Source organism: Mus musculus, chromosome 2 (assembly GCF_000001635.26).
Source record: "Mus musculus strain C57BL/6J chromosome 2, GRCm38.p6 C57BL/6J".
Classification (NCBI taxonomy): Eukaryota; Metazoa; Chordata; class Mammalia; order Rodentia; family Muridae; genus Mus; species Mus musculus.
This window is the reverse complement of record NC_000068.7, coordinates 111,377,457-111,389,840: the sequence shown is the minus strand read 5'-3', so window position 1 is coordinate 111,389,840 and position 12,384 is coordinate 111,377,457. Positions and strand designations below refer to the sequence as shown.

Genomic DNA, 12,384 nt, shown 5'->3' with positions numbered 1-12,384 from the left:
CAGCCCAAGCCTCTAAGCAGTGGGATATGACATGAACTACCTTTTCCCCTGTCAATGGAGAGGCACGTAGGACACCAGAACTGGTATCGATGGACACATGTACATATTGTAATTTCCCAAAAGCTGGGAAATGCATGATGTCCATTTGCCAAACATCTAGGGGTCGCAATCCGCGAGGATTAACGCCCACGGAAGGTGCATTAACAAATTCTACACATTTACCACACTGTAGGACAATATCTCGAGCTTCTGTTCATGTGAGCTTAAACTTTTGTCGTAATGTAGAAGCAGGGACATGATAAAGTTGATGAAAATTCTTTGCACTTTCTATAGAACTTTGTGATAGGAAAACCGTGTCTTTGGTGGCTGAATCAGCAATTGCATTTCCCTTAACCATAGGTCCAGGTAATGATGTATGTGCTCTAATATGTTGAATATAAAAGGGATGCTCACACATCAAAATACAGTCTTGCAGTCTCATCAAAATTTCAGATACTGGACTAGACTGCTTAAAATTTCCGGCAGTCTCTAATGCTAGTACAGCATTAACCACATAAACAGAATTAGAGATAATATTAATGGGCATAGAAAATCTTTTAAAGACTTCTAAAACCACCAAACATTCTACCAATTGAGCGACTCCTGGTATAAATTGCAACCTTACAGGCTTTTCATTAATTACATAACTTCCAATTCCTGTTTTGGATCCATCTGTATAAATATCAATGGCTCTCTTTATAGGGGTATTATTCATTACCTTTGGAAATATCACTGGATGCAATAGCATAAAATGTAATAAAGGATATTTAGGATAATGATTATCAATTAAACCAGAATAATTGCATCTTAGAATGGCCCATTTATCTATAGTAGCAGACAATATTTACATTTGTGCGGCAGTGTAGGGAACAATTATGCTATCAGGCATTTTTCCAAAGTGAGTAATTGAACTTTTTAATACCTTTGTGGGCCATATTTGCCACCATGGTGGGATAATGCTCTATAGTCTTATTAGGGGATATATGTGGATGTATCCATACTAAAGGAACATCTTGCCATAACACAGCAGTTGGCAAATTTATGGTGAATAATATGCATAGGCACAAATGTTCTTGCTCATTTATACGATTTAACTGTGCTGTTTGGATCGCTTTTTCTACCTTCCTAATAACATCAAAAGCCTCAGGTGTTAATTGTCTCAATAAGGTAATATGTGATTCTCCTTCTAAAATTTGAAATGAAGGTTTTAATTTTGAAGTAAGGATCCTTAAATAAGATCTAATCCAATTTATATCTCCTAATAATTTTTGAAAATCATTTAATGTCTTTAGATAATCTTTTCTTATACTAATCTTTTGTGGGGTGACACACTGTAAAGTAATAGTGGCTCCTAAAAAATGACTAACATTAGACTGCTGTACTTTTTCTGGTGCAATAATCAAGCCATTATTTTTTAAAGTTTCATTAAGCAAGCCATAATCCTGCTGTATACTTTCTTCTTCAGGTCCACAAATCACAATATCTTCCATGTAATGACAAATTTTTAAGGAGGGGAAACCACCCCTAACCGGTTGCTAAGCTTTTCCTACATATAACTGACATATGGCAGGGCTATTTGCCATTCCTTGGGGTAATACCCACCATTGATACATTTTATCAGGCTCCATATGATTAATAGAAGGCAGGGTAAATGCAAATCTAGGTTTATCTTTCTTATTTAATGGAATGGAAAAGAAACAATCCTTAATATCTACTACTATAATTCTCCAATCCTTAAGTAGAGCTGAGAGTAGGGGGAGTCCTCTTTGTACAGGATCCATAACTTGCATTTGTGCATTAATGGCTCTTAAGTCATGTAACAATCTCCATTTACCTGACTTTGTTTTTACAACAAAAATAGAGGTATTCCAGGGTGATTGTGTGGGTTCCACATGCCCCAGGTCTAATTGTTCTTATACTAATTCTTTAGCTGCATTTAACTTCTCAGTGGGTAAAGGCCACTGAGGCACCCACACCCGCATCCTCTGTATGCCACAGAATGGGCAAAGTCTCCTCAGTGGCCCCTAGAAAAAACCCAGCCCTTTCTTGTCTGCTTTTTCTGTGGCTTTAACTGGTGAAATTCTACAGTGTCGATTTTTTCCAAGACCTAATCCAGGTATATATCCCATTCCTTTCATCATTGTCTTGCTTTTCTGAGAATAGTCATTAGTCAGTATAAAGTTCATGGCTGACAACACATCTCTTTTCCATAAGTTTACTGGTAAAGAGAGTACATAAGGTTGAAAAAGACCTGTTCTTCCTTCTTTATCCTTCCATTGTAAGGATTTTGCACTTATAGTTGGGGTAGACTCATATCCTAATCCTTGTAAGCTATGTGACGATTGATTAACAGGCCAAGAAGCAGGCCACCAATTACTGGATACAATGCTTTTATCCACTCCTGTATCCATTATACCTTGAAAGGTTTTTCCTTCTATTTGTAATTGTAAAGTGGGACGATTATCCAAATCTAAAGATATGTAGACCACATTAGTTCCTGTAGAACCAAGTCCCTTATCTCCTCAGGAATCCTGGCTACTAGGGAACATGTTATGCAAACTAGGAAGAATAAGTAATTGAGCAATGCGATCTCCAGGAGAAATAGCTACGATACCTCGGGGTGCAGAACACATAATCTTAACTTGTCCCTCATAATCTGAGTCTATAACTCCAGGATGTATCATCAATCCTTTCAAAACAGAAGAGGACCTACCCAACAGTAGGCCCACTGTATCCTTCGGTAAGGGACCTCTAAAATCTGATGAAATAGCCTGGCACCCCATTTGAGGTGTAAGAATTACTCTGGAGGTGGCACAGATGTCCAATCCTGCTGAACCCGGAGTGGCTCTCCTCGGTCTCTGGGTGGGCTCATAGACACTATGGTCTGGAATGCCCCATACATTTGTGGGTCCCGGGGACAGGAGCCCCTCACTCCATTTTTTGGCTGTTGTACTTTAAACTGAGGTATTGGCCTTCCTTTTATATCTCTGACTGATCTACATTCATTTGCCCAATGTCTTCCTTTCCCACATTTTGGGCAAATACCTGGTACTTTCTTTTCAAACCTACTCTTTCTACCCTTTGAACACTACTTTTGCATATGACCTGTTTGTCCACAATTATAGCAGGTTATTTCTTTTGTTTGTGCCATCAAAACTGTGGCAGCCAGCCCTGCATTTGAAAGGGGTCCTCCTATTTCTCTACAGGCTTTCATCCACGCCTGAAGTCCTTTCCCTTTCCAAGGTGTGATAGCATTTCTGCATTCTTTGGTACATTTCTCATAAACTAATTGTTTAATTAATGGCATTGCGGCCTCAGAATCACCAAATATGCGTCCTGCTGCTTCCATCATTCGAGCCACAAATTCAGAGAACGGCTCATTAATTCCCTGAATAATTTTTGTCAAGTTACCAGATACCTCTCCTCGATTAGGCAATGCTTTCCAAGCTTTCACTGCTGCCTGATTGATTTGTGCATAGACCTGCACTGGGTATGCTAATTGATTGTTTGTCCATATACCCTGACCTGTAAGCATTTCAAAGCTCCATGCTGGTTGCCCTGCAGTAGCATTAGCACGGGCCTGACTCAAACACAGATCATGCCATATAGACTTCCAATCTAGATACTGTCTCATCGTAAGACATGCCTTTACCACACTCATCCAATCAAAAGGAGTGATGGCATTGTGAGCCAGTCTATCAATTTGGGACTGAGTAAATGAGGAATTGACTCCATAGGTCCTTACTGACTCTGCTAACTCTTTCACTTGTTTATGCAATATTGGCTCATAATATAGCTGTTGAGCATGATCCTGAAAAACAGGAAAAGCCTGACATATTTTTTGCAACACTCTAGGAGTGCAAAAAGAGTGGCCATTGCCAATTGCTTTCTTATCTGCATAAGGTGTAGGAGGTGGGGGAGCACTGAAACTCCTCCCTATTGGACCAGATCTTTCCGCTTCATACTCCGAAGCAGTCTCCTCCAAATCTTCCTCTTCCCCTGCTGATAATTCCAAATCCTCTGAGCTAGACAATTCTAACAACTTAAAATCCTCGGGAGGAGGGTAAATTGACTTAATTTTCTGTTCTTTATTTTTTTATACTATCTTTTGTATCTTTACATTTTGGTTTCTTTTCCTTTTCTTCTTTTATTTCTCTTCCTTTACTTATCTTTCTGCGCACACCTTCTTTTTCATCTCTCTCTGTTTCTGACATACTTTCCTGTTGCTCCTGTAAAAGTTGCTGCCCTTCCTTAACATCTAGCTCACATTTCTTGTCCTGGATATGAGCCTTAATTAATTTCCATAACTGCCGTGTTCCTGCTTTCGCTTTCCCGTCTGCTTCCTCTCTTGCTATATCTTTTCCCAACTAGGTAGCATCAGCGACCCAGAGAGGGCAAACCAAGGAGTGAGTCTGTCTATCTCTTTTAAAATCCCGCTCACTGTTCTTTCTGAAATCTTTAAACCTCTTTCTTTAAGCAAGGCTTGCACCGGCCCTACTAAGGGCATAGACTGGCCAGTACCCATGATCGTTCTGGACTAAAGTGTTATCTACGTGAAATTATTCCCAGCAGATACACTTGTGCCCAGGACGATGACAATTAAGGCAATGGCATAAAATCGAGGCAAGAAAGATAGCAAGCAGCACAACCCCATCGACAATTATCAGATCTATTTTGTAGGAAAGCATGCCTCTCAGAGACTCACATTAATTTCTTTATACTTACCAGTACCACCTTTCCCCAGCTGAAGAGTTCTGAATCCACGCAGTCAAATCCTTCTCAGCAGTCTGTTTTGTGGGAACACTTCATTGACTGCTCCTTCCCCGTGATGCAGTTCTGAATCCTCCCTGTAGCAGGGGGTCTTCGCTCGTGCCTGAAGATGTCTCGTCCAGGTTTCGGCACCACTTCTTTTGAGCACCCGACTAGCCAGCAAAGCAGACGCCACAACAGGATCCTTCTGCAACACGTTTATTGGGAGAGCATTGACTTTGTAGGCAAAAAGACCCTGAGCCCAGAACTAGGAGAGGCATGTCTCACACCCAGATTGGTTATGCATTCTCCCTCATTTGCATGTCTCACATCTGATTGGTTATACTCTCTCAGTACCTCACAGCCTCATTACCATACCTCATTTGCATGTCTCTCATCTGATTGGTTATACTCTCTCAGTATCTCACAGAGCCTCATTATCATGCCCAGGCCAGGCAGTGACTTGGTGAAAAACTTTACTGCATATGTACACATTGGTTGTTTACCCAAACTTATGCATGGTGGCCAATGGTAGCCAGCACCACCTTGTAATGGCATATGTGGCTTCCCACACATTCTCTTAATGATATTCTGCTATACTCATAGATCAGTGCCTTAATTAGCTGTCATCAGAGAAGACATTTTCTGCATCAGATGGGAAAACACACAGGTCAACTTCCAGAGACTACAGACAAAAAGAAATCTTGGAACATACAGCTCTAAATGAGATGTTTCCATCAAATCCTTCCATATCTATATCTTTTATTTTTCTTTGGGCTTGTCTTTTCCAACTTTGATACAATGTTTTGTACTATATCTTCTATTTTATTTTGTTATTTTTTAGAAGCCTGTCCTTTTCTAGTGAGAGACAGAAAGAGCCTGTGTTTTTGAAATATAAAGTATATACCCCTTTTCTGTAGCGTCCTAATGTGAAAAAAAAAAATGGAATGTATTGTTCTTTGCAGATCTACCTTTGGAATCTCCTCTCCCACCACCACTTACCTCAGCCTCTAGTAACTACTGAGCTGCTTTGAATTTCTGTGAGATCAACTTCATTTTTTTAATTAATTAATTTCTCCAATAACTTGACTTTCCATTTATTTCCCCCAAACAGAATTTGGCTAATAACAATACAGATGAACAGATTAAAATTTTAGCTGCAAATGAATTGTAATAATTTAGAATGACATTAATGACCAACCTTTCAGGCATGAGATTAGACATAGGGAATCAAACTGGCAAGGAAGACAAACTAGTATTTGAAGACAAGAGGTATTTAACGTACTCCAAACATTCCACAAAATAATTTATTGAGTACAAAGGACTATAGGCACATGTATTATTATGTATAAGACAGTTCCATACTTCAATCCTTGGGACTGTCCAGCCTGCATGACCCTGTGCCCTTTGGACTCCTGAGTTTTCTCATTCTCATCGATTTTTAGTTTTACTTCTTACCTTGATGCTCACCTTCTGGATGTACCTCTGCTCTTCAGGCATCTCTTCCAATGATTTCCTTTCTATCATGCTTAGATGTGATATATCTGGCATCACTGAGAAGAGATCAACTTTTAAAAGTGCTATTCCACACTCAAAAACTCTGATCCAGAGTTGTTCCTGTTTAAAAGAACTGCAGGACCTAACCCTCAAGAGACTGGAGGCTCCAGGGAGTTTAAAGGTCTGGTGGGGTGGGTGTGGAGTGTGGGGACATCCTCATGGAGACAGGGGGCAAGAAGGAGGTATAGGATGTAGAAAAGTCAGAGGGTAGACCAGGAGGGGAATGTATATATTTCATATTCAATAAAATCTGGAGTTTAAAAAAAAAGATAATACTCTACAAAGATATTCTTTAAGACAAAGAACATTTACAATTTATATCAAGAAAATGACAGAAGAAATAAATTATGATCTGTTTATAACAAAAATAGACAATTCCAAATGAATAAAATAAAACAAATGTAAAAACCTAACAACAGTACACTGTGTGAATGGCTTTTGAGTTTTAACTAACTTTACAGCACTAGGCATAAATTCTATCCTGTGGAAAGGGTATCAAAAAATTGTTGGTTTCTCCATCAGACAACTGCCATAATACAGCAGTGGATACATCTTGCCAGATAGGATTCTATTTACCATAACTGGTCTAGAATTGGATAAGGCCATTGAAGTCTTTTTCCTGCCAGTTCCCTGAGCAACTTTTAGCACCATGAATCCTATAGAATAGGAAGAAACATCCCCAGTCAATTTGAGATTGATTGCTCTGTGTCCTGAAAAAGAATGTTTCTTTTTTTCTTTTTAATAAATAATGTCTTTCCTTATGGATTTGGTGGACAAACAAGGGTAAAGGCAGTTTTCTGGGTTATTTTAGACACATCTGAAGCCTCATTGAACATCAACCACATATTTGTACCTATAAATATTTTAAATGCCTAATGTGTTTATTAAATTAAATACAACAGTTTTAATAATTAGTTTATAGATGAAATGCCTGACAGTAAGGACAAGGAACTTATAGAGTCCAACTCCAGCTGGAAGACAGGACATCAAGTGAGGGATGGGGTTGCCATCCCACAGTCACAAGTCTGACCCATAATTGTTCCTGTCTGAAAGAATTACAGGGATGGAAATAGAGAGGAGCTTGAGGAAAAGAAGGTCCAGGGACAGGCCCAAAGTGGGATTCAGATCAAGCGGAGGTCCCAAGTCCTAACACTATTACTGAAGTTATTGAGCGCTCCCAAAAAGGGACCTATCATGACTGCCCTCTGAAAGTTCCAACAAGCAGCTGAGTCAGATGCAGATATTTGCACCAAACCAATGGATAGAAGTAGCTGACCCCTGTTGTTGAATTGGGAAAGGATAATAGAAGCTGAGTAGAAGTGCAATCCTGTAGGAGGACCAGCAGGATCTCAATTTATCTGGAGCCCCGAGATATCTCAAACACTGACCGTCCAAACAGGCCGCATACAGTAGCTGATATGTGGCCCCCAACACACATACAGTAGAGGACTTCCGGGTCTCTATTTATTCAGAGATCATGCAGAAGACCCTTAAGAGACTGGAGGCCCCAGGGAGTTTAGAGGTCAGGTGGGGTGGGGGGGTGGGAATGTCCATATGGTGACAGGGGGTGGGAGGAGATATGGGATGTGGAACAGGCAGAGGGTGGATGGGGGGTGAGAATAAATATGGAGTATAAAAAATAAATTAATTAAAATAAAAAATACAGTGAGATAGAAAAAATGGGGCATAGGTATATCATCATATTTTGGTATTGAAAACACTAACAAATTAGATTATGATATGTATTGCATAAATCTCTAAATTTGGTAAATTAATTAAACACAACTTTAGTTGTTAATGGAGAAAAATTCACAAGGTCCCATCCTGGATGCAGAGCTATAGTCAATCAATATCTGCTTAGAGACGGAGAATCAATGTTCTCCAGAGATGAGACCCTGAATAGAATTTCCAGTTCCATGCCTTAAATCTTAAACACACAAATACAGGAGGAGCATTAAATGGACTCAATTAGCTTGTGTGTGTGTGTGTGTGTGTGTGTGTTTGTGTGTGCTTGTGTGTATATCTCTGTATTTATGCATGTGTGTATTTTTGTGTGTATATGTAATAATTAAATAATAAAAACAAATCCATAGACTTGGGCAGAGGGAAAGATGGAGGGAGGGAGAAGTGGAGGTGGGGAATGAGAAGAGGTGGAAAAGAGAAGGTCATGGAAATGATGTAAGTACATTATTCATGTATGAAATTCCCCAAAAAGCAACCAAATAAAATTTATTTTTAAAAAAGCTTAAGGAATAATAAAAAAAATAAAAGTCTCATAGGTACATAAAATCACATGGAACATGTTTTACCATAGCTGGTTTATTCTACTTATTTCCAGTTTTATCTACTTTTATGTGAATAAGAAGTTGTCCTTACTTTTCTGACTTAGTCATATTACATTTACATGTGCTCGAATTTGGTATATCCATTCATTATTTGATGGATACTTAGGTAGTATCAATTTCTTAGCTATTATGAGTAGAAATGCAATAAATATGTGTGTGTAGATACCTATTTGGTATATTGATTACATACAAAATAACAGAGTTTTTGAATCAATATTTGGTCATCTTGTTTAAAAATCTTTGAGCAATCTCCCTCATGTTTATTCATTAATAGTAGTGTTCTCTTTTCTTGCCTTCCTTGTGCTTGGAACCTAGTTATGTGTATTACCATTATACTTCAGTCTTTGGTTCTCTTTTCTCTCACTTCTTTATTAAACTAACCATCAGTTTCCAAACAAAATATCTGTAATCAGAATGTGTCTTAGTTTTTTTTTCTAATATTTTTTATTATTACGTATTTTCCTCAATTACACTTAGAATGCTATCCCAAAAGTCCCCCATACCCTCCCCCCCCCCACTTCCCTACCCACTCATTCCCATTTTTTGGCCCTGGCATTCCCCTGTACTGGGGCATATAAAGTTTGCATGTCGAATGGGCCTCTCTTTCCAATGATGGCCGACTAGGCCATCTTTTGATACATATGCAGCTAGAGTCAAGAGCTCCGGGGTACTGGTTAGTTCATAATGTTGTTGCACCTACAGGGTTGCAGATCTCTTTAGCTCCTTGGATACTTTCTCTAGCTCCTCCATTGGGGGCCCTGTGCTCCATCCAATAGCTGACAGTGAGCATCTACTTATGTGTTTGCTAGGCCCCGAGTTTTTAGGTAAACTAAGTAGAGCTACTGTTTCTGTATATTTAATGATTGCATGTGACATTTGGCAGAATAAATGAACAGGTTTTTATTTTGTTAAGCACATGGGAAACAGAAGGAATGCCATTATTTCTTATGTCAAAATGATTATAATCCAAAGTATAAAGTATTATTCCTTAAAAGCCACTATCTTTTTATAGTATCTCACTCACACTGTGATAAGTTTCCTGTTTCCCACAGTAAAAAAATCTGTTAGTAAGTAATGTGCAAAAATAATATATATTTGTTCAGTGAGGTAGATTTAGTGCTGATTCTGGCCTGAACAACATGTTAACTGGAGATGTCAAATAGTCAGGAAAAATACAGGTTTCTGTAGTCATAAACTCTAATGACAGATCTGTTCAGAAAATTCTGATGTAACATCTCTGCTTGCTCAGCTTTTTTATGGCTTCCTTCATATCTTTGTTCCTTAAAGTATAGATGACAGGATTAAGAGCAGGGGTGACAGCAAAGTCAACAATGAACAGGTATTTGTCAGTCGATGATGTGGGGAAAGGCCACACATAGAGAAACATGCATGGAGTAAAAAACAGAACAACCACAGTGATGTGAGCTGACAGAGTGACAAGCGCCTTTGACAAGTCCCCTGAAGACCTTTGCCAGACTGTGACCAAAATGAAGACATAGGAGAGGAGAAGCAAGAAGAAGGTCCCCAAGGTCATGAAGCCACTGTTGGCAGCAACAACAAACTCAAATGTGTCTCTATCCGTGCATGCCAGTTGTATGATTCGAGGGAAGTCGCAGTAAAAGCTGTCCACTTTGTTAGGACCACAAAAAGGCAGGTTCACAACAAAAGAGAACTGTGACATGGCATGGACCACTCCAGTGACCCAGCCAGCAATTACAAATGAAATGCATATTCTAGGGCTCATGATGCTCATGTAGTGCAGAGGCTTACAGATGGCCGTGTACCTGTCAAACGCCATGGCTATGAGCAGCACCATCTCCACTCCTCCCATAATGTGGATGGAGCAGATCTGAGTCATGCAACTGTGGAAAGATATTACTTTGTGCTCTTTCAGAAGATCTGAGATCATCTTGGGCACTGTGGTAGAGGAAAGTCCAACATCAATGAGGGACAGATTGGCCAAAAGAAAATACATAGGAGACTGTAAACGGGAGTCATTAATTACCAAAAAGACAATGAAAAGGTTTCCCACGATGATGCTTACATAGAGCAAAGAGAAGGTGGACATGAGAAAAATTGTATTTTTCCAAGAACTGGAGAGTCCCAACAACACAAATTCAAAAGCTACAGTTTCATTTATTTGATCCATTGACTGGAACAGAGGAGACAATTTCAATGGACCTGTTGATTGAAAATGATACAGTTGTCATCAGAGATAGTATAATGTATATCCATTAATTATAACTCTCTATTTTGTTTATTGTATGTATCAGAGTCAGAAATACAGGAATAACAGTAGGAAAAGTAAGAATGGTGATCAGGGGATCATGGGAGAAGAGATGGAAGCTAGAAGAGATTGAAGGCAGCATATTTCTTCAGTTCCAGTGTGTTTATTGCTGACGCTGAAGAATCATGGATTTAAGGCTCCTGGGATACAAAATGGTTTCATATAATGATAGATATGTAAAGAAATAATGTTGCTAGATACTAAATGGATAAAATGGGCTACTCTTCTTGTTTTTGGTTTTTGGTTTTATTTCGGGGTTTTTGTTTTTTTTTTTTTTTCTTTTTGTTTGTTTGTTTGGTTTGGTTTGTTTGGCTTTGCTCTCACTTTCAAATATAGTCTGTTTTTCCTGGCTCTGTCCCTATGAGTCTTTGCACTCAAGTCACAACTATATTAAAATGCTATTTTCACATTAATGCTTTTGCATTAATTACTCCTAGATATACTTCTTACTTCTTTGTGGACATCATGAATTTCTTGACAAATTGAACATTTCATCCACTGTACCTGGTATGTGTTTTGTTTTTGTTTGCACAAGTAGAGGTCAAATATACAGATTGAAGCCATTCACAGCATTTAAGTAACTACTCTGAATAATACAGGTGTTGAGTGATTCCTTTCTTACAAAGATAGAATATGCATATGGAAGTAAACTATGATAATCAATTCTTATACATATAATGCTTACACATGACTTTTATTAAAGAACTATTCTGCAAAGGACTCTATGTTCATTACACTATCTTACTTAAATTTCACACAATTCTTAGAGCTGTTTTTGTTAGATCCATTTTATATATGGAGACAGTGAATTTTAAAAGGATGAAGTGTCAGAGTTAGGAGTTGCATTCATAACTGAAGCATATGGTAACCCATTTTCCTAATTATGACATTTTATTCTTCAAGGGCAGTCCCTTTAATCATATGCTATGGATCTTTCTTGGGCATATAATCAATTGACAAAAGTATATTCAGTTTTTATTTTCCATAAACTGCTAACATAGTGAATTCTTTTTCTATCACTGCTTAAAAAAATCTAGATGCTAGGTTTGGCAGCACTTGGGTGTAGGTAACAAAACATGATCAGCAATTCAATGTAATTCAGATACGGATGGTGAGCTTGAGACTAGAATTGGCTTCAGAGGACCTCTTGTCAAAATGCAAAGCAAGTGAACAAACACATAAATAAGTAAGACTCTGGAATTCTGTGCACTAATATTTCTTTCTCTCCAACTCCCCCGTTGTAAGGCCTTGACCAACTTTATTCATTCTACTGTGATACTTCCGTCTCTTCAGATTATTTTAGAGAAAATAATTATAAATCTCAATATCCTGTGCGATAGTCACATTAATTTTAGTTTTCATGGTGTTACTGAAAAATTTCATGTTCTCAATCATTGTTTTATTTCT

The 12,384-nt window shown here is 38.4% G+C and overlaps 1 protein-coding gene across 1 annotated transcript; it reads right to left on the bottom strand.

The window, feature by feature from the left end:
• Nucleotides 1-9,903: 9,903 nt before the first annotated feature.
• On the bottom strand, nucleotides 9,904-10,839 carry Olfr1284 (olfactory receptor 1284). Its single transcript, NM_146381.1, has one exon. It carries the CDS (start codon nucleotides 10,837-10,839, stop codon nucleotides 9,904-9,906), a length of 936 nt encoding a protein of 311 aa, NP_666493.1.
• Between the last annotated feature and the right edge of the window lie 1,545 nt (nucleotides 10,840-12,384).